Source organism: Bufo gargarizans, chromosome 4 (assembly GCF_014858855.1).
Source record: "Bufo gargarizans isolate SCDJY-AF-19 chromosome 4, ASM1485885v1, whole genome shotgun sequence".
Taxonomy (NCBI): domain Eukaryota; kingdom Metazoa; phylum Chordata; class Amphibia; order Anura; family Bufonidae; genus Bufo; species Bufo gargarizans.
In genome coordinates this window covers 202,543,149-202,566,544 of record NC_058083.1, presented here as the reverse complement: position 1 = coordinate 202,566,544, position 23,396 = coordinate 202,543,149, and the positions used below count along the sequence as shown (strand labels likewise).

Sequence of the window (23,396 nt, the reverse complement as noted above, 5' to 3'; positions counted from 1 at the left end):
GTACCTGCGTCCAGTGGACTCGGATACAATTGAGTGCACGGGCCACACTCAGAAACTGGCGGCCCTTAACATTAACCCCCCACCCACCGGGCACAGCCCTCCCCTGATTAGGGGTACTACTGTTGGGCTCTTTAATTGCTGCATTCTTAATATGTATTTCAATGCAATGCTGGTGTCATGAATGGGAGGGGTCTCAGTGTCTTAATGCAACTGGCTGGTTGTTGTCTAACACCCCTAAAAATGACTTTATTACTTCTAAGACTTAGAGAACTGTGCCACAAGCTGTGCTCCAGTATAGAAGAGGTTAATCGGCTATCTTAGAAATGTGCTTCTTATACAGCAACGACCCCTTCAGAGCAGAAAAAGAAAGATCCGCCCAGCTTGCGAACGGAAAGATAAAGCCCCACCTCTACAGAGATTCCTGTGTTCCTGCTAACAGGGAATCTGAGGAGTTGTGTGATGGCGAGGAAGCATTACACTTAGTCATCCGACTATAGAACGTCTTTTTACACGTGCTCCAATAGTTAAAACATAACTTTTATTCCTAATTCATATTTGAAACATGTAGGTAAACATAAACTGTGAGACTGATTAAAAATCTTAGTAGTCAGCAGAGTTGTTCCCTATATTCCATTTAGTGTATAAAGGGTAAGCTGAGTCACTGTTTATTTCTCTACAGCAACACCATGCTTAATTAACAATGTAGTCTGCTAGTTGCGCGCTACCACTGGCTACATATTGCTTACTGAATCTCTGCTCATGCCCTATTCATTATTTCCTAATAGAGAGTATCTGCATCTACTACTGCTCTTAAAACACACAAACACACACATTGCCTCCCGACATTTTTCGCCAGCAAATCGGTGTCCTCAGGGAATCGGGCAGGTATGCCTGTGGGGGCGGGGACCACCCTTTATTAGGTTGGTAGCTGATTTCAGAGTATAGAGGTCCAATAGTGCAAAGTCTCTTTCCTAGTTAATACTAGTGGAAATGTAAGTCTGTGATTCACTCACCTTACCTCCGCGTGCCGCCCACTTACTTATTCTTATCGGCATCTCTCCGGCTGAATCACTTGTCACGGAGGCTGGCACATGTGCGTCAACTTAGATAGTTTTCTCCCAGCTGAGCTAGTCCTGCGCATGTATGGGGACTTAGCTTCTTGCAGCTAAGGGTACTTTCACACTTGCGGCAGAGGAATCTGGCAGGCAGTTCCGTCGCCGGAACTGTCTGCCGGATCCGTCAAAACGTATGCCAACTGATGGTATTTGTAAGACAAATGCATTGAAATGCCAGATTCGTCTTTCCAGTGTCATCCGGAAAAACAGATCTGGCATTTATTTTTTTCACATATTTTTCGGTCTGCGTATGGACGGGTCCGACATTGAGGTATTTTGAATGCCGGATCCAGCACTAATACATTCCTATGTAAAATAAATGCCGGATCCAGCATTCTGGCAAGTGTTCTGGATTTTTGGCCGGAGATAAGACCGTAGCATGCTGTGGTATTATCTCTGTCCTGAACAGTCAAAAAGACTGAACTAAAGACATCCTGATGCATCCAGAATGGATTGCTCTCCATTCAGAATTCATGGGGAAAAAACTGATCTTTTTTTTTCCCGGTATATAGCCCCTATGACGGAACTCTATGCCGGAAAAGAAAAACGCTAGTATTATTCTAGATGTATTACAGTGAATACCACAAAATTAGAAATCGTGAGTTCATTAATTGGACAGCAAATAAGCGACAGACATCATGTCTTATCCTCCTTATCAATTGCTTAAGTATCTTATTAGCTTAAATGAATTACTATTAGAAAGTGGTTATTTCTTTTCTATCATTTATTATTTATTTACTTTTTATTTATTGATATACCGTTGATTATGTACCCCAATAAATGTATATCTATTAAATATAAATAAGTACTCAAAGGGACCAACCTTCTACTTTCCATCACCCACCTTTAAATATATATATATATATACTAGCAGAAGGACCCGGCTTCGTATTAGCATATTTTATCTATTTCATTTAATGTTTGTGTGTGTCGTTAAAAGATATCGACAGTATCCACTATAACAGTGACATCTACAGTACGCTGCCCCTTTAACAGTGACCTCCACAGCGGCCGCCCCTTTATTAGTGACCTCCACAGTACCCAGTCTCGTTAACAGTGATTTCCACAATAACTCGCCTCCCTTAGCAGTGACCTCACAGTACCCCGCTGCCCTTTTAATAGTGGCCTCCACAGTCCCCTCCTCCCTTAACAGTGACCTCCACAGCGGCCGCCCCTTTATTAGTGACCTCCACATTACCCCTGTCTCCTTAACAGTGATTTATACAATAACCCGCCCCCTTAACAGTGACCTCACCAGAGCTCTGTTCTCTTAAATTGTGACCTACACAACTCCCGCCCCCTTAACAGTGACCTCTACAGCCCTTTCCCCCTTGATTAACTGTGTTTCTGTTCTTGTCATTACCTGTTAAATCTCAAGTTTGAGAAATGGTTTTAGGATCTAGCTATTATTTGCCTGATTTATTTGTACAGTTAAAATTGGAATAAAAATTTATCAATGGAGCTCACCTGCAAAACCACCTATGCCCCATGTAAAGGTGTGGGATTGTTTCTGGAATAAAGCCACCGTGTTTTTATGATCCTGGACGGCACCTTTTATGGAGAAAATTATTTAGTGATTTCCAAGCCCGTGAACTCAGTACTAGGATGCTTCATTTATTAATATACAGTTTTAAACCTGTGCAGGGATTTGCAGGTTGGACCAATTGATATAATAATCTCTATATTTAAAATACTTCCTGGTCTTTATTGCATATACCCATCATGCAAGCTTCACACAGATCACTCTCATGAGGTTTGGTTCTTATTATCCGTTGCTTTATATTTTGTATATTGCTGTCAATCTTCTCATGATAACAGTTTTTTCTGATTTTTAAAATGAGATTTTCCAGAATGGCTTCAACATTTTCATCTTTAAACGTGGGATTGATGAAGGAATCATTGCTGCATTGCCGACACATCTGGCCACAGGGGTGTAAGAGGACAGTGCCTCTCTTGGTTTTCCCGAGACAGTAGTGAAAGATAAGAGTGACTCGGCCAGAGTTCCAAAAATGAGAGCATTTTGGGCAGGTGAAACTACAAAAGAAACATGAATAATTATAACAACTGTGGTTATTGTAGTAAAGCTTTACTGTACACTATTACTGTATTCAGGGTTGATCGTGCTCTGAAGTTCCAGACTCTGAAACAATAATGCACCCAGAAAGTAATTTTAATTTGTTCTTTGAACCTAAAATTCGAATAAAAAAAGAATTTAAACAGAAAGTCCAGCAGAAGGCAGCCATATTTGACTCCTGAACCAATCACTTGACACTAAGGTCTATTGCTTTTTCAAATTCTTAAAGGGGGTGTCTCACTTCAGCAAACAGCATTTATCATGTAGAGAAAGTTAATACAAGCCACTTACTAATGTATTGTGATTGTCCATATTGCTTCTTTTGCTGGCTAGATTCATTTTTCCATCACATTATACACTGCTTGTTTCCATGGTTATGACCACCCTGCAATCCATCAGAGGTGGTCGGTCGTGCTTGCACACTATAGGAAAAAGTACTAGTCTATATGTGTCTATAAGTGATGGACATATTAATTAAGCCAGCAAAGATGGCAATATAGACAATCACAGTACATTAAATGCCATTTGCTGAAGTGACACAAACCCTTTAAATTTTATTCCCATCATTCATCATCATCATTAGCATTAATCAGATTATAAATTACATTTACCCTAGGAACCCCCTCCTCTTGTCTCTCGGAGAGTGGTGTGGCACAATCCGAGTTTGGACTACACAGAAATTCAAACCTTACATCCAGCATTGTGATATCTCCATAAAACAGGAACTTTATTTTAGCAGGGGATAAAAGTAACTCTTACATGTTTTCGGCTACACTTTCTCAAAGCATACTAACATTAAATTTTTTTTTTAAATACCAGTAAGAATTAATATTTGAAAGTGAAAACATCTGACACAATTCAAAACATGGAGGAGGTACGGAAAGCATTTGGTTGTCATCTTATCCATAAGACTCAATTCATCCATTCATTATTAAAAGAACTAGTGAGAGATAAATGTATGGTGTGAGTCAGTGACAGGGAAGGTATATGAGGGAAGGTATGTGTCTCCTAGAATGGTGCAGGAAACCTATTAGAGGAGATGTATGGTAGGATTTGTGGTGTTTTCCCGACAATCACCTGGCCTAAACTCAACTTAACTCAATCCTCAGTGTGTGAAAGAAGGGAGTTAGGCCCCAGGGAACAGACCTGGAGAGGGCCTGTGTGGTCCCAGCCAGGAGGGCTGGGTGGCCACAAGGCTGAGGAAGCGTGAGTGTGAGGGAATTGAGATGAAAGCCTGCCAAGGCTGTGTGTGGTTCCAGCCAGGAGGGCTAGCCGGCCACAAGGCTGAGAAAGCCCGAGTTTGGGGGACCCAACGACGCCTGAAGAAGAGAGGTTTTGCACAGTCAGTCAGGAGGACTGCTGGACCATATCCCCCCAAGGTATTTTGTTGCTTCCACCAGGAGGACTGGTGGGTTGCACTGGTCACATCTAGGAGGCTGTCTGACCGAAGCCAAATACCACAGTGTGAACACTGAGCTTGAGGTGAGTTAGGCAAAACCTCTGTATAGTGAGTGCCTAGCCGGGCAAGCGTTTGTTGTTTTGTGTTGATGTAACACGTTGTGACGTGAAGCTGTGATTTCATTGTGACAAGTGACGCCAAACTTGGAAGTGTGATATGCTGTGTGACAAATAAAGCACAGTTTGAGCTTGAAAACCCCCTGTTTGGTGAGCAGTCTGTCATTGCCGACCCCCTGTGAAAGAGCGAACCCTTACAATGGGTACAACTGAAGAAATGGCAAACTGTAATTTCTCTCTGGGATTAATAAAGTTGTATCATATCATATATCATAAATTAGTTCAATGCAAGCAAAACAGTATTAAATAAATATCAATATTGGAGAATTGCATCTTGTTTCACATTCAGTGAAATGTAATAAGCCTCTCTGGATAAGCGTCTCTTTCTCAGATCGACCCCCCTCCCTGAATGATCTGATTACCCTATCTATTCCACTAAATTTAAAACCTATAATTAAAACTGTCAAAGGGTTAATTGCAGTGATGTTATTTTTTTATCTGGTAGGTGTCTGCAGATCCTCACTTTCAAGGCATTGGTGGTGCACCGCACTTTACAAATAGTACAGTCGATGAGGTACACAACAAACATGGTTATGTAAATTCATATTTTATACATATTGTTATCCACATAAGATCTACACTGATTGGGTATCTGGGAAGGCTTTCATAAAGGTCTCTGCTCTCTAGGACAAGATATTCCCAAAAAATGCAATTATGGCATTATTACATCACCCGTATTAGCCAATAGAAGAAGTGGCCCTGATAAAGCAAAACATCTCATCAGAGCCACTACCACTCCCAGCCTCTACATCGGATTCTCAGGAGATGGCTGCACAACATTTCATCAGCGCCACTACCATTCTCAGCCTCTACATATTTACCAAGTGCTGTTACAGTATATACTATATATTCTATCTTCCCTTTTAATTATGGCCATGTGCACCTGTGCATTTCCTTTATCTTGCAGGATGTGCTGATTTGTTCTGCTATTGCCCCTTATGTGTCCCAACACAGAATGATCCCTCTTATGTGCTCCTCACACAATATGATTCCCTCTTATATACCCACAACACTGAATAAAGCCCTCATGTACTCCCAATACGATATTACGGCCTTTTATTGCCTCCAAAATGAAAACTCATTTAGCCTACGTTCTTTCAACGAACATTGTCGCTTCATATAATGTCGCTTCATCGCTCCTACCAGCTGCAAACCACAGGGTAAATGGAGGACCTGCTTCACCGCTGTATTCAACTGTATCTGGGTCCCGAGGATGTGGATACAATTTAAAGTGGTGCCCGGCTTCCACACATTTGACTAGATATTGGTCCAGTATCTTAGCTGCCACAAGGAAGAATTTATTTTATTTTTATTTTTCATTTTTAAACCATCAGGTAGTTTTTATTTTAAAAAAAATGTAGCCACAAGAAGCACACAAATCCTTCTACCCACTATGCCAAGGCAAGGACCCAACCCAATGATAAAGTAAGAACTCGAAAGATGAAGTGGAACTGGTTTCACTCCAGGAGTTACAAAAGCATTGCATGTGTCATACTAAGAATTGTTCGTATGCAGGTCAAATGTCTCCACAAGCTTGGCTCAGCCTCATGGAGTTGCTTAGTAGCTAAACTAACACACATACTTCTGATGACTGACACCATATATTGGTATTTGGTCTCCCAGAGGTGTATTTATACAGACATTAGGAGAAAGTACCATCTTCTTTGTGCCTGAAAACGGGCACCAAAAAGCCGCAAAGCGTGGAGCATGCTGTTGCAAAAAATTGTGCTACTTTTTAGGGTTTTTATACAGCGTTCACCACTTTCAAGGCAGTGAGTGGTGTAGGGACAGCTTTGGTGGTCCATCAAATCTTTTCTAATCTATGTCAGGAAAAACCTACACCAGCTTCCTTGCTAGAGTAGATCTCCACTTTTGCGCATGGGTCTGCATAGATGAGAGGTGTGCACCTCTTAATAATCTTAGAGCATTTGATGCAAGCAGCAGAGAGATTAAGACCAGTGAATGGTATTGAGTGGTACTGAGCTGTGCTTAGGCCACGTGACCGGTGGAGGAACAGAGATGTCACTAGCCTAGGAAGAGGGCCAAGCACTCATAGAGCGGCAGAGGTCCTGGGAGATGGACCCCAAATAGCTGATATTGATTGATAGTCATCAATATAAAATTCCCAGAGAAGCCCTTTAACAATGACTTACCTTGCCAAAATCATTTGGGTAAAGGTCAATCTATGGGGCTGCTGATGTTATGGAAATGTTTTTTTCTACTGAATGTGTGTTTTGTTTATTTTTTTTATATCTATTTAACAAGTAAAAAAAAAAAATGCATATTGGCCATCATATTGAGGTTGATGAAGTTACAGAAGGGTTTGTTGAGTGTAAAAACTTGAAAGGGGGGCTACTTACAGTAGGAAATAAATAGTAGAATTACATTTACATGTTAAATGTTAACACCACAGTTTTGGGGATGGGTGAGGGATAACACACATAGTTGGTAAAGACCAGAGCAGTTTAGATCTTTCACATGGGGAAGATTAATAGGTTATGCAGGGATTCTAGATCATATACTTTGGCATTGGAGAGAGTTGAATACTCAGGAATAGCATTTTTGGAATTGGAGTCATATTTATGGCCATTCTGGGATCTCTTAGGCACTTCCAGAAAACATCTCTATTAAATTTTTTCAGAGTTTTTTATTGTCTAGATGGGATGAGATACCACATCAATATAGTTCATATACATTTTCTTCTGTGTGTTCCTTGTTGCAGCTACTAGGGAGTTGGGGAAAATAAATTGATCAGGGTCATAAGCCACTGAGGTTCCCTTAAAGGGTTTCTGTCACCAGAATTAACCCTATTAAACTAGCTGACATTAGCGATGTGCTAATATCAGCTGAACCTAACTAGCCTATTCCTACTCTTATCTATTCCTCCGTTAGTCCAGAAATCTAACTTTTATAATATGCTAATTAGCCTCTAGGTGCGTTTGTAGTTGCAGGTCCCAAAGATGAGGTGGGCACAATTCACAGTTCCGTCAATGCGTTTTACAGGACCGCGCGTTCCCTATCCGATCAGGAGAAAACCTCTTTAAGCTCAAACCATCCACTTTAGTGTATATAGGAAAAACATCAGGTCCCACAGGTATCCTTTTCCACTAGATATTCCTGTGGGATACCAGAAATCGCACTAATAGTGAAGCACTGTGACTCAATGCTGACAAACACTCGTATTGTTATACTCATGAGCGCAGGTGATAATGCAGGCACATCAAGTTAATCGAAACGCCTCGTTTTCTTTCTTTCTTCTTTTTCTCCTCACACATAGTGTTTGACTGAATGGGGTTCACAGCTATTTCCAGTGTGTTGAGCTGGAACCAGGACGTAGAGAGCAATGTGGACCAGAGCTGTACTGGAACAGCGCCAGCAGGGAATTTAAATCATTTTCTACGCTTAAAACAGGCATAGAAAATGATGAATGAGACGAGCCTTCCGTCCTTTCCCCTTCCCTGCCCACGCTACCCCCACTTTTTTAGACCTGGCGTGAGAGGGGAACAGTCGCAGATTGCACCGCAAATAACCTTTGCACCGCAATCTGTGCAATAAATACGTCTTATATAGGCGTATTTCTGGATAGTAAATGACCCCATTGATATTTTGGCAGATTTAGGAAATGGTATTTTTACCTGGCAAACTTTGTGGTTTGTGAGATCTTCCACCCTTTCTTTCTCTGCTCTTCAGTCAAAATGTCCGCCAGTTTATAGTTGAACTGTAGAATCCACTTTTTCCTATATCTTTCTTCTAAATCTTTCTTTTGCAGACTTTGAAATGTGTCAATCCAGATATTTCCAGATGATAATCCAGCCATTGTTCTAAAATACATGATAATAAATGATAATAACTACAGAACTGGATAACAAGCAGTCCCAAGATATGACCATCTTCTTTACGTCATGCTCTAATCATATGCCATCAAAAGCACCACCACTTGATAAATGACTATGTAATTCAGACACCATCTGAGTTATATACATTTATGTTGATAATTGTAGGGAATATGTTAACTGTGGTTATTTGCGAATTTAAAGATCTGTATGAAAACTAACATACAAGCCAAATTTTATTACAAAAGTGCTTAAAGGAGTTTTCCAGAAATTCTTCCTTAATTGGTTGTAGCTCCTAGCATGTGTGACTTAATGAAAGATTCATAGTTACCTACTTCTGTTGCTCCTATCCTGCACTGATTGCACATCTTGTTTCCAATCCCCACCAATGGTGTGCTACAGCATAAACGATCAGAGAATATCGGGGACAAAATTGTTAGAGCAGACGTGGGGGGCAGAAGGGAGAAGTGCCGACAATCCCTATTGACTGCCCAAAGGAGGGGTACTTTCCCGTGCCTACAGTGTATACACTGATCCAGTGTGATTAAAGGTGAAAACCTGACCCACCCACGAACAGGAGAACAAATCCCAATTAAGGGGGATTATACATGTGACATCAGCTTTGCTGTGTATATTTTAGAATGCTCTGTGGCCTGCTATATGTGGAAGAGATCACCGCATGGATGAAAGATAGGTTTTGCAAGTATAAATCGACTATCCGCAAAGATAATTTACTTTATCCCATACCCTATCACTTTGATGCTTGCAAACAAAAAAATACCACAATTACAATTTCAGATTATCAACCATGTACCCCAACCACGTAAAGGTGGAAACCGCATACAGCTACTAAAAAAAGGCAAGCATACTGGATCCATAGGCTGCAGACACTGGAGCCTATGGGTCTGAATAGAGATTATGAACTAAATAGCTTTTTGTAATTGCCCTTTATTTATTTATTTTAACTCCCTCATTTTAAGAAGACAAAATGTTGCAAAGATGTGCAGCTGGACTAAGAAGAATAACACTATGAACTTTTGAATCACTTTGGTACAATTTGCTCGATATGTGTAGAAAATGAACAGGCGGCTCACCTCTAGACCGAATGGAGTCAGGTGCTCACGTATATGTTTGCCCCAATAAACAAGTGCAAGATAAGTACATGTATAAAAATGGGCACTCAGGCCATAGGGAGTTGCATCAAAAATGTAAATTTAATATACATTACAGACCAAAAGTTTGGACACACCATCTCATTCAAAGAGTTTTCTTTATTTTCAAGACTACGAAAATTGTAGATTCACACTGAAGGCATCACAACTATGAATTAACACATGTGGAATTATATACATAACAAAAAAGTGTGAAACAACTGAAAATATGTCATATTCTAGGTTCTTCAAAGTAGCCACCTTTTGCTTTGATTACTGCTTTGCACACTCTTGGCATTCTCTTGATGAGCTTCAAGAGGTAGTCACCTGAAATGGTTTTCACTTCACAGGTGTGCCCTGTCAGGTTTAATAAGTGGGATTTCTTGCCTTATAAATGGGGTTGGGACCATCAGTTGCGTTGTGGAGAAGTCAGGTGGATACACAGCTGATAGTCCAACTGAATAGACTGTTAGAATTTGTATTATGGCAAGAAAAAAGCAGCTAAGTAAAGAAAAACAAGTGGCCATCGTTACTTTAAGAAATGAAGGTCAGTCAGTCCGAAAAATTGGGAAAACTTTGAAAATGTCCCCAAGTCCAGTCACAAAAACCATCAAGCGCTACAAAGAAACTGGCTCACATGCGGACCGCCCCAGGAAAGGAAGACCAAGAGTCACCTCTGCTGCGGAGGATAAGTTCATCCGAGTCACCAGTCTCAGAAATCGCAGGTTAACAGCAGCTCAGATTAGAGACCAGGTCAATGCCACACAGAGTTCTAGCAGCAGACACATCTCTAGAACAACTGTTAAGAGGAGACTGTGTGAATCAGGCCTTCATGGTAGAATATCTGCTAGGAAACCACTGCTAAGGACAGGCAACAAGCAGAAGAGACTTGTTTGGGCTAAAGAACACAAGGAATGGACATTAGACCAGTGGAAATCTGTGCTTTGGTCTGATGAGTCCAAATTTGAGATCTTTGGTTCCAACCACCATGTCTTTGCGCGACGCAGAAAAGGTGAATGGATGGACTCTACATGCCTGGTTCCCACCGTGAAGCATGGATGAGGAGGTGTGATGGTGTGGGGGTGCTTTGCTGGTGACACTGTTGGGGATTTATTCAAAATTGAAGGCATACTGAACCAGCATGGCTACCACAGCATCTTGCAGCGGCATGCTATTCCATCCGGTTTGCGTTTAGTTGGACCATCATTTATTTTTCAACAGGACAATGACCCCAAACACACCTCTAGGCTGTATACGGGCTATTTGACCATGAAGGAGAGTGATGGAGTGCTGCGCCAGATGACCTGGCCTCCACAGTCACCGGACCTGAACCCAATCGAGATGGTTTGGGGTGAGCTGGACCGCAGAGTGAAGGCAAAAGGGCCAACAAGTGCTAAGCATCTCTGGGAACTCCTTCAAGACTGTTGGAAGACCATTTCAGGTGACTACCTCTTGAGGCTCTTTAGGAGAATGCCAAAAGTGTGCAAAGCAGTAATCAAAGCAAATGGTAGCTACTTTGAAGAACCTAGAATATGACATATTTTCAGTTGTTTCACACTTTTTTGTTATGTATATAATTCCACATGTGTTAATTCATAGTTTTAATGCCTTCAGTGTGAATCTACAATTGTCATAGTCATGAAAATAAATAAAACTCTTTGAATGAGAAGGTGTGTCCAAACTTTTGGTCTGTACTGTACATACCATTAAACATATAGCGTTAAAAACAAATTATTTCATGTTATAATCGAACAATATCGAATAGTTGGTTAAATAGTCGACTGGTGGAGATGGATGATCGAACAGTAAATCGAGTGAATAATCAAGAAAATCGATTGGTGGATCACATCGAATAATTGAAGAAACCACATAAATATAATTATAAGTATAGAAGTCCTCCGGATTCTGTTCCCAGTGGTGACGTATATGACCGTTTATATTCTCATTAATAAAGTGTATAACCACTCATGGCTTGGTATAATTACCATATAAATATGAGAATCTTGTATAGCAGGCGAACATATAGAAAGAAGGCAGGCAGTCTCTTTACCATATTCTTTCGGGAATACTTCGAGAAATTAAAAAAATAAAAATAAATTGAAATTGTTTTTATTCTTGGAGAGAACTAACTATGTCATCTTCCTAAGATCAATTCGAAATGAAGTTTAAGGTAGTTTGGAAGTTCTCTCTATGGTATGTATATTAAATTTACATTTTTGATGCAACTCCCTATGGCCTGAGTGCCCGTTTTTATACATATGCTTAATTTGCTGGATAGGTTGCCTATGGTTACTACATTGCCATGTCTGCTGTTTTCACTCTGACACCTTATGATTATTCACACTGTTTACTGGTTATCATGGTAACATGATGACATCACTCAGCAGAGTGTATGTGTTTAAATCCTGTCTTGCTCACTAATGGAGTATTGCAGTTTGAAAAAGGCTTGAGCCGAAACTAGTCACTGATGATGCTATTATTCTTTGAGTAAAAGTCTCTTCATATGGTCAAGAAAGTAAGTACCGGTCCTACTTTGCTATATACCAGTGGGACGCCTTCCCTGGCCGCGAGCACCACGTGCAAACCCCAGTGCCGACCCATCTTCTTTAATACAAAAGATGAACAAATCAGAGCCAGGGCTCAGAACCTGAGGTGCAGGTAAGTATGCAGGCTCAGACTGGACCACAAGGGTACAGGGAAATCCCCCGATGGGCCCCAGAGGAAGATGGGCCCCTAGTCTCCCACCCCCTGCACAAGTGGCACATAACAGTAGACTTACTGCACTACGTACATATATTCAATGTACAGCACCTCAACCAGCCTATGTTCATATAAGTAACTTAGATAGATTATTAAAGAAACTCCAAAGTTTATTATAGAAACGATCAGAGCTGAGATGACTTCTAGGTATAGAGGAAAGCTACCAGTGTCCTCTTTTCCTCAGGACCTACCGTACCTTCTCAAAGTTGCTGCAGTTGCTGCATATTCACTCATCTGGAAGCATCTTGCTTCTGTGTGAGCAGGTAATATTTGAATGCATCCGTATTGTGGGCCCCCAAAATAAATTTTACTGGTTGGCCCTAGGCACCCCAGTCCGACACTGTAAGTATGAGTCTTCAGCAGGTCATACAGGATAGGGGCCATAACTAAATAGGATAAAAGTATTTCTAAAACCCTTTTAAACTTTCCAAAATCTAACATATATTAACTTGTGTACTTTTTACATTGTAACTTTTACAATAGAAGTTAATGTAGTGAGTTATATGGACTGGCTTTATTTACAATTCAGGTACAGTTTTCAAAAACTCCTAGAGCCTGTAAAAGTTCAAATTAATAAATAATTGGTATTATACTGTATTTATATGCATTCGTCTTCTGTTTCTTAATGCCAGTCTTCTTCTGTAGCCTGTGATGATAGGTCTTAGTATGTCCACAGTGTGGTAATCTCACATACCCTTGCCAACCAATGATTATGTGTCTCTATAGCAGTGGTGGTGAACCTTTGGCACGGGTGCCAGAAGTGACACTCACAGCCTTCTCTGTGGGCACCCACATCCTGGAAAAAGTCTACCATAAAGTGTACCAATATGCCTTAGACTTCTGCCATTCATCAGCGCAGGGCTTACTATGAACAGCACAGGCAGCGCACTGAATGTAGACAGACTATTATAGCTAAATGATAAAGTACATGGAAGATATACTATATTGGTATTCGGGGTAAATTGCCGTGTTGGCACTTTGCGATAAATAAGTTGGTTTTTGGTTGCAGTTTGGGCACTCGGTCTCTAAAAGGTTCGCCATCACTGTTCTGCAGTGACATACCCTTATGCAATAGCAGTTGGAAAATACAGTCACAGAAATTTACATCACTAACGATGCAACATCACTAAGGCCTAATCACCACAATGGATATAGTAATATGCATAATGATAGGCAGAACCTGCATTCCAACCCTCCTACTAGAGAAAAGTTATTCTCTTTACAATAACTATAAACCCCTTTCATGCCGTTTAGAGGAAATAGGTTCATAATTTAAATAATTATAATAGGTTAATAATAAAGCAACATTTTAAGTACATTGCCAAACAAATCAATGTTTTCATCAAATGGATGTTCTCACATGTATATATGAATTATCAGAAAAACATTTTTGCTCGGATTTCCCTGGATTCCTATTTGTTTCTAGAAAAGTTGCATACTAAGCAGTCTTGTATACTACATACAATACATGATTCATGTTATTCTCCTAGAAGGCTATCATAAAACCTTTTCACTAAAAAGGCAAAAAGGCATGCACAAATTGGCACCATATTCTTTAAAGAGAATCTGTCAGCATGATATGTTGCAAGATGACCAACTCTGAAAAAATAATTTTTTTCTAATAACTCCCAAAAAAGTAACAATTTTTTTTCTTCAAAGGTGATCATTTCATGCTATCTATCCTAGGATATCTCGAAAAGGTCAGGATGGTCACTTAACCCTCTGGGATAGCCATCTCCTCAGTAAGACAGTTGGTACAAATCAAAAAGCTACTCCGGCACAGTAGATTCTGGCTTCAAACAGGCCACAACCAGCTGTATTATTCTTCATTCACCCTTCCAACAGATACCGTAGTCACAACACAGTACACTACAAAACATATGGTCTGCCCACTAAACACACAGTACTTTCCCTCACTACAACAACCTGGGTCTACCACCCAGTTCCTCAAAAATCAATTCACAGTTTAAACCATAGATATAGTCCTCCAACTCCTATGGGTCTCTTCACTGGCACAAATTGGTCATTTCAGAAACTCTGTTACTTCATCAATGCCACTCTGCCTATTTCTCTGCCAACTGTCAATATAAATATACATTTTTCTGACAGGCTATGAGGTGGTTCTAACTTCTAAGTTATTTTCATATAACATATGGAAAATCTGTCAACTCAGTTAAATATTCACTTTAGGGCTGATTCACACGAAAGTAAGGGTTGCATTCAGGATGCATGGACTAGGCAGCTTCTCTTTACCAGTCACTTCCATTTTCAAACCTTCTGACGTATTCTTTCCATTAGTAACCACCATATATACTCCATCACATCCTACCCAAGGTACATGACTGACCATGAGAGTAGCTTAAAGGCTCATATGCCCTGGTACAAGAGTTCAGCTTGCCCCCACCTTCCTTCAGTGATTTGTGGCATGGCAAGGAGAAGAGGTGCACCTAGCCTTTCTGCTGCCTGAGGCAAAAATTGAAACGGCACCCCCCCATGCCAAATTCTCAACCTAACCCCTTCCCTTCAGCCCTACTGTTAAAAACATACTTGAAAAACATTACATAGGGTAATACAGTGCCACATACCTCTTACATCCAGTGACTTCTACAATGTAGATGTTTTCTTTCCTCATCTTTTATATTTGGACCAGACCGCCATGAGGATTTCTTTCAACCATCTCTTGTCTCTGCACAGTTTAACAAAAATACATCTCAGTTTCCTACTTTTTCCATCATCCTCCAACCTTCTGAACCCCCATCCTGCCACCCCAATACTGTGCCCGCTGTGCTCCCCAAAACTATACTGCAGAAACAGTCCCTCTGAAAATACTAGTACCACACAGATAATGCCCTCTTCAATAATCATAGGCACACAGTGCCCTAAAAAATAACTGCCCAGCAAATAGTGCCCCTGATACTAATATTGTAAACATAATGTCCCCCACAAATAATAGTACTAAGCTGATACTGTGGCAGGATACCCCTCATAGTAATACTGCATAGTCCCACCAATAGAAATAATTATCTGCCAGAGTGCATAGTATTAACAGTGCCCCCATTAGTAATAATACCCCCATTGTGCCCATAATAGTAATCATGTTCCCCATAGTCACCCAGAAGTAATAATTCTGCTTATAATGTGTGCCAGTATAAAAATGTTCCCCTAAGTTCGGCCAGTACAAAAATACCCCCTTATAATGTGTTCCAGTACAAAAATGATCGCCTTATAATGTGTGCCAGTACAAAATATACCTCCTTATAATGTGCACCAGTACATTAAATACCTTTATAATGTGCACCAGTGCAAACAATACCCCCCTATAATATGTGCCAGTACAATAAATAACCTCTTACATTCCCCCTTACACCTCCGATTAGACTCTTGTACCAGACCTCATATCAGACCCCCATATCAGACCTCAAATCAGAGCTCCTTTAGACCTCTGTATCATACCCCCATTTTGGACATCAGATCAAAGCCTCTTTAGACCTCCATGTCAGACCCCTATTTTAGACTTCAGATCAGAGTCCCTTTAGACCTCCATGTTAGACCCCATCAGCCCTCAGTTCAGACCCAAAATAAATAAATTCACTCACCTCTCCTGCTCCACCACTATTCTGCAGGTCCTCAGTTTGCTCTTGCAGTTGCGGTCCCTGATGTTCTCCGGGCCCGTGCTGCACTGTCACCTGACTGTGTACAATGTCGGGTCATAGTGCACCCAGACCCAGAGAAGATCAGGGAGAGGTGAGTACAGGCAGCTCTTCATTCCCCACGCCTTCTGCATACTAGTCAGTACTTCCATAATAGAATAAAAAAATAAAAAAAATGAATACAGCCATATTAATCAAACCTAACCTACATATCCCTATGCAACATACAATGAAAACCTCCTTTCTACTTTAACCCCTTTACAACCCCTACTGTCTTGTGGTAGTGCAGGACCTCAGTCTTCAGTGCCATCTTTTGGCGTTGCTAAATCAGAGTGGAGTTAACAGGTCCCGAAAAACTCCAGCACTAAGAACCGGCTGTTACTAACAGCTTAGTGCATGCCCCTGCATTACAGCCAGGGTAAACAGAAGCTCCAATCCCAGCTGTTAATCCTTTTATTGCTGTAGTCTGTGTAATAGTGGCAGAGAGAATAAGGTATTATCATGCAAGAGTAATACATTATGAGTTTGAAATAAAGTAAAAAAAAACAAACAGTAATTCCATAATTGGCTACAAATTTTCTAAATAATGTAATAAAAAAAACTGTACAAATAAATAGTGTTGAGCATAAATATTTGAATAGCGAATATTAATCGTGAATATCGCACCTTCGCGAATATTTTGAATATAGTGCTATATATTTGTTATTTTGAATATTCGTCAACTTAAGCAGGGAGGAATCATGTTTTCATATGGAAAAAAAATTACGAATATTCTAAAAAATGAATATATGCAAATATAGGGAATATATTCGTTATTTAGAATATTCGCCTTTTTTTCCCCCAATCTGTACAGTTGTTCACATACTCCTCCCCGACAAGCGTCACAGTCACCATGGGAACGCCTGTGGGTTAGAAAATACCATAAGATATGACGAATATTCTAAAAAACGAATATATTCGCTATATTGCTATAACTTCATTTTTTAGAATATTCATCTTATTCTAAAAAACAAAGTTATAGCAATATAGCGAATATTCGTAAAATACACATATAGACTGCAACTTAGCTAATATAGTGCTATAATCTTTTTTTTATAGTCAAATTCTTTTTCTCTTCTGAACTTTTGGAAAAAATGTACACTATTTAAAAAAAATACTATAGCACTATATTATCTAAATTGCAGTCTATATGTGTATTTTACGAATATTCGCTATATTGCTATAACTTCGTATTTTAGAATATTCGTAATATTCTAAAACAAGAATATATAGTAATATAGCGAATATTCATAAAATACACATATTAGAATAGCCATAGCCAACCAATAGGAAAGTTGCCTTATACAGTTAAAAGAAAATATATCGCAATAAGCAAATAATTAAATCGCATAATATTCGTGATAAATAGAATGAAGAATATTCGATTATCGACGAATATAAGACAAATATCGCAAAATCTAATAAGGCACCTCCCGCTCATGCCTGCAAATAAACGCAAAAATAATATATATTTTTTTTTTATGAATATATTTTATTGTGCACACTGAATAATAATTTAAAAAACGTACACATATTGCGTATCCACATGACCATAGTGACCTGAAGAATTAATTTTATCATCAAAAAGAAAAAAAGAAGAACCATCCCAGAAATTGATGTTTTCTATATTTCTACAGGGAACAAAAATCATATAAATTACACTGTAATTTAAATGTACCTCCTAATAACGCCAAAAAACAATAACATTTCTCCCAATATAAAACAAGGCCTCAACCCATGTCAATGAAAAAATAAAAAAGCTATGGCTGTTGAAAAGGGAAAGAACTAAAAAATAATGTTGGTCATAAGGGGTTAATTACCTCCTCACACGCTTGCATAGTGACTTGTCATTTGTTTGTGCTACAATGCCCTTTGTAACAGTTACAATGTGTTACATAGTATATATGATTGGAAAATATATATTGTTTGTGCATCACTTCAACCAAGGGTTACTGTGACGCCAGAACTGTGGTGAGTAAACTCCTATGGAGATAATAAGATGAGAAGTGTAAAATGCTCTGATCCATGCAAACACAGCACACAAGCCATATAAAATCTCCAGTCCCTGCTAGAATACTGTTTCCAAATATCTAACATCTTTAGAAAATGATATATAGCTAAAGATAATCAAGATGTTTGCATCATTCAGATGGTGCTACAGATCTTTACTTATTACATAAAATGGAGAATTTTTTCTTGACTGTGATACTGTGAGTATTGTGTTGCATTTTTTGGGATGTACAGTGTATCTTTCAGTCAGCAAACCATTTCTTCATATGATACATGGCCAATACGACACTCTGTTTGATACATAGAAACAAGAAAATACGGTACTCAAATGAACAGTAGTCAAAAACAATGCACAGATATGTTATGCATACCTGGAGTGAAGGAGTGAAGCTTCCCTCAGAAGGACTTCTAACTCTGATCTATCTTGTTTTGCTTTTATACAGTACAGCTCTAGAGGAGAATAGAAACTGAAACAATGATAGTGCAGAATGTCATTAAAGCAAATAGTCAGAACTAGAAGAAAACACAGCACAACATTACAATTATAAGATATGGTACCTTTGGATTTGTCTAGTCACAACTTATGTACAGAAGTCCAATATAGACTTTGTCAAGTAGTCCTAAAGTGACCCTCCAGGATAAGGTAAAAAAAATATGTTCTTGTCTAGAGGGAACTGTTGGTACTTGTGAAGAGAACCAGAGCTGGTGTAGGGAGTCCTATAGGCCATTGAAAGCTGTCTCTGTAGTGCCACCTAATGGAGGTAGCTACTTTATAGTCAATGTACAACCTTGTTGTTCAGGCACTTATAGAATAGATGACTAAGGATATTGACCAAACCAAGAGTATTTGCCAAAACAAAAAGGAAATCCATTCCAAGTTATAAGAAAACTCTACCAGTTCCCTTAAAGGGGTTGTCCAGGTTCAGAGCTGAACCCGGACATACCCTTATTTTCACCCCGGCAGCCCCCCTGAGCCTAGCATCGGAGCATCTCATGCTCCGATGCGCTCCAGTGCCCTGCGCTAGATCGCGCAGGGCACAGGCTCTTGTGTTTTCAATAACACACTGCCGGGCGGTAACTTCCGCCCAGCAGTGTGTTCGGTGACGTCACCGGCTCTGAGGGGCGGGCTTTAGCTCTGCCCTAGCCGTTTTACTGGCTAGGGCAGAGCCAAATCCCGCCCATCAGTGCCGGTGACGTCAACGGGGTTCCTGTCAGCCCCATAGAGAGCCCGGTACGTCACCGGAACTCAGAAAAATGCCTTTGCCCTGTGCAATTTAGCGCAGGGCAAAGGAGAGCATCGGAGCATGAACTGCTCCGATGCTCATGTCAGGGGGGCTGCCTGGGTGAAAATGGAGGGCTGTCCAGGTTCAGCTCTGAACCTGGACAACCCCTTTAAAGGTGCAAAATAATAAAATAATATATATGAACCATTAAGTTCTTTGCCGTTTCCACCTAATCACTGGCCTTGGTGGTCTTTTGCCCTATAGAAGAAATCCATCATAGAGACAGTGGAAATGTTAGCAGTAGCCAAATAGACAGTTTGGTACATTCTGGTAAAAAGTGCGCAACATGAGCACGGAAACTCAAAAAGGCCTGGACATCCATGGAAGACAGCAGTGATGGATGATAGTGGCATCCTTTCCATGGTCAAGAAAAAACTCTTCACAACATCAACCCAAGTGAAGAACACTATCCAGGAAGTAGGTGTATTAGTATCTAAAAGAAAATACAGAGGGTTCACCACAAGGTGCAAATCATTAATCAGCCTCAAAAATAGGCCAGATTAGACTTTGCAAAAAAAAAACTCTTAAAAAGCCAGCCCAGTTCTGGAACAGCATTCTTTGGACAGATCAAACTAAGATCAACCTGTCCCATTATGATGGGATGAATAACCTAAGGAGAAGGTTTGGAACGGCTTATGATCCAAAGCAGACCACATCCTCTGTAAAGCAAGGTGGAGGCACTCTGATGGCATAGTCATGCATGGCTTCCAGTCACACTGGGTCTCTAGTGTTTATTGATGATGCAACTGAACACAGATGAATTCTGAAGTGTAAAGGGATATACTTTCTGCTCAGAAATAATCAAATGCAGCAAGGTTGATTGGACATGCTTCACAGTACAGATGAACAATGACCCAAAATATACTGTGAAAGCAACCCAGGAGTTTATTTTAAGGCAAAGAAGTAGAATATTCTGCAAAGGTTGTCAATCACCAGATCTCAACCCATCAAGCATACACTCCATGCCCAAGAGAGTTAAGGCAGTGCTGGAAAATAATGGTGGCTACACAAAATATTGACACTTTGGGGACAATTTGGCCATTTTCACCTAGGGGTGTACTCCCTTTTGTTGCCATTGGTTTAGACATTAATGGCTGTGTGTTGAGTTATTTTGAGGGCACACCTTATACAAGCTGTAAACTGACTACTTTACATTGTATCAAAATGTCATATCTTAACACAAGATAGTATGAAGTACACAAAAATGTGAGGGGTGTACTCACTTTTGTGTGATATATATATATATATATATATATACACATATATATATAGATATATATATATATATATATATATACATATATATGAAAGAGAGAGAAAGAGAAAAAGGGGCAGCACTTTTAAAAAGAAACATGAAGTCCTTTAGTCACCCATGTGATAACAGCAACGTTTCAGCTCAACAATAGAACCTTTCTTAAAGGGACTCTGTCACCAGTTTCTAACCCCCCCTTTTAAAACTATTGTTCTCTCCATGGTGCCCTTGTCATTACAAAGCTGTTGTTATAAGATAAATCCGCCGTGTAGTTTTGATAAAAATCGCTTTTATCTAACCTGCCAATCTTCTTGATAAGGTGCCCAGGGCGTTTCTGAAGGTCTGAATCTGCCGCTCTCCGCCGCCGCCGTTGGTGCCCAGCTCCTCCCATGATCCTTTCAGCGCCACCTCGATGTAATGAAATCCGCCTCCGGCTCTCCTCAGTGCCCCCTCCTCCTTTTCAAAGATCCCGCGCGTGCGCACAGGCCTGTGCCTGATGCGCCCGTGCGTACTTTTAGATTCTGCCTCGTGGAGCGAAGTGCGCCTTGGTTTTTCCACACGCTTCTTGCGACCCTGTTGACTATTTTGAATGAAACGCTTGATTGTTCGATGATCACGCTTCAGAAGCTTTGCAATTTTAAGAGTGCTGCATCCCTCTGCAAGATATCTCACTGTTTTTGACTTTTCTGAGCCTGTCAAGTCCTTCTTTTGACCCATTTTGCCAAAGGAAAGGAAGTTGCCTAATAATTATGCACACCTGATATAGGGTGTTGATGTCATTAGACCACACCCCTTCTCATTACAGAGATGCACATCACCTAATATGCTTAATTGGTAGTAGGCTTTCGAGCCTATACAGCTTGGAGTAAGACAACATGCATAAAGAGGATGATGTGGTCAAAATACTCATTTGCCTAATAATTCTGCACGTAGTGTATATATATATATATATATATATATATATATATAAAAATATATTCAATATATATATTTATATATTATATCTAATATATAAAGCTGAGTGTATGGTGTATGTGTGTGTGTGTATGTATGTATGTCCGCTAAAGGAATCCGCACCGTCGCATTTACAATCACAAAATTTGGCACACAGGTACATCAGGTGTCCAGGAAGGTTTTAGACCAGGTCTCAGCTCTCTAATTCCTGAGATATTCCCAAAAAAATGCATTAGCCAATAGAAGCTTGGTCATATGACCCTTATCAGCCAATAGAAGCTCACAGGCCGTTAGCCTCCACATACACAGCTTTACACCAATTTTCCATAACAACCCAGCCATTTTTCTTCACTGCTGTAGGTGAGCTTTAAAGGAAATCTGTCACCAGGAAAAATGCTATTGAAGTAAAATCATGGCCTAATAGCACTTAGTACCTTATTTCAAGATGTGTCTTTTTTCCAGCAATAGATGTTTTTATCCTCTGAAAATCCATTTTATTTGGTATGCAAATGAGCCAGTAAGGTGCTGTCACGCCTTGCCCTGTGAATGTGCGGAGATCTGTCAGACTGGCTGCACATGTCTGACTTCTTGGTTTGTTTTGATTTGGATTTGAGCTGGATCCACTTTCCCTCAGGTGTACTGGGTTTCGTTATCGTTAGTGAGGCTATTTATCCCTCCTTCCCTCAGTGGACTGTGCGGGTTATAGTTATTTTCTAGGAGCTCTTGATTTGTAGTGGATAGTCTGCTCCAGCTCTGCTTAAGATAAGTCCTCTCCTTTCTTTCCCTTTGTGTGTGTTATCTAGGCCTTTAGGGAGACGCTTGCTTCTTCCTGGTTGGAAGAAGCAGGCTGCCTCTTCCCTTTTCCCTGCTGCTTAGGGTTTGCCCAGGGTGTTCATATTTAGGCACGAGGGCATGTGCATATCCACCCTAAGTGTATGCACATGGGCAAAGCAGTCTAGGGACAGCTTTTAGGGATTGCTAGGAGGTGACCCTTTTCTCCCTAGCTTTTTGGCCTAGTCATTTTTCCTGTTGATTTTCCCTGTGTTTGGTTGTTTCCCCGCTTACCCACCTGTGGTGACAGGTGCCTAGAGGGGTGTCACTCTTGCAGGAAGGAGCCCAGACACACCCCTGCCACAATGTGTCCACCCTCAAACGACAAACTTAAAACCCTGCCCCCATGTCCTGCTAAGCCATGCTCTTGATCTGGTTAGGCCACACCCCCTCCCACTTTTTGAAAAAATGAATGTAAAAATCAACTTCTGTCAACTGCAGGGGAGGGAGGGAGGGTGACTTTCTCCCTGCAGCTCTCACTCAGACAGCACAGGGCTTCTGTCTTAGAGTGAGCTGTTTAAAAGGACACGTCCCCTGATCTGGTTAGGCCATGCCCCCCCACACTCCTCAGCCAACAGAGATTGAAAAGATGAAGTTAAAAATCTACTTCTAGGTCCTGCTAAGCCACGCCTCCTCCTACTCCTCAGCCCACATGGATTGAAAAGTGAAGTTAAAAATCAACTTTTGTCAGCTGCAGGGGTGGGATGAACGGTGACTTTCTTCCTGCAACTCACACTCAGACAGCACATTGCTGCTGTCTGAGAGTGAGCTGTTCAAAAGGACATCCTTGTGTCCATTCAGGCCCTGCGCCAGACGGAGGACAGGGAGTCTGAAAGCCGGACTGTCCGGCCTAAAACCAGACCTCTGGC

The 23,396-nt window shown here is 40.5% G+C and overlaps 1 protein-coding gene across 1 annotated transcript in view; it reads right to left on the bottom strand.

Annotated features, from left to right (window-relative positions):
• Positions 1–2,315: 2,315 nt before the first annotated feature.
• Positions 2,316–23,396, bottom strand: part of LOC122936309 (receptor-transporting protein 3-like) — a 46,945-nt gene continuing 25,864 nt past the window's right edge. The window contains exons 2-4 of the mRNA XM_044292460.1: positions 18,579–18,674; positions 8,400–8,585; positions 2,316–3,149 (exon numbers count right to left, since the gene is read on the bottom strand). Coding sequence (XP_044148395.1) covers positions 2,801–3,149; positions 8,400–8,581 — 531 coding nt within the window. The 5' untranslated portion in view covers positions 8,582–8,585; positions 18,579–18,674 and the 3' untranslated portion in view covers positions 2,316–2,800. The remainder of the gene's footprint in view (positions 3,150–8,399; positions 8,586–18,578; positions 18,675–23,396) is intronic.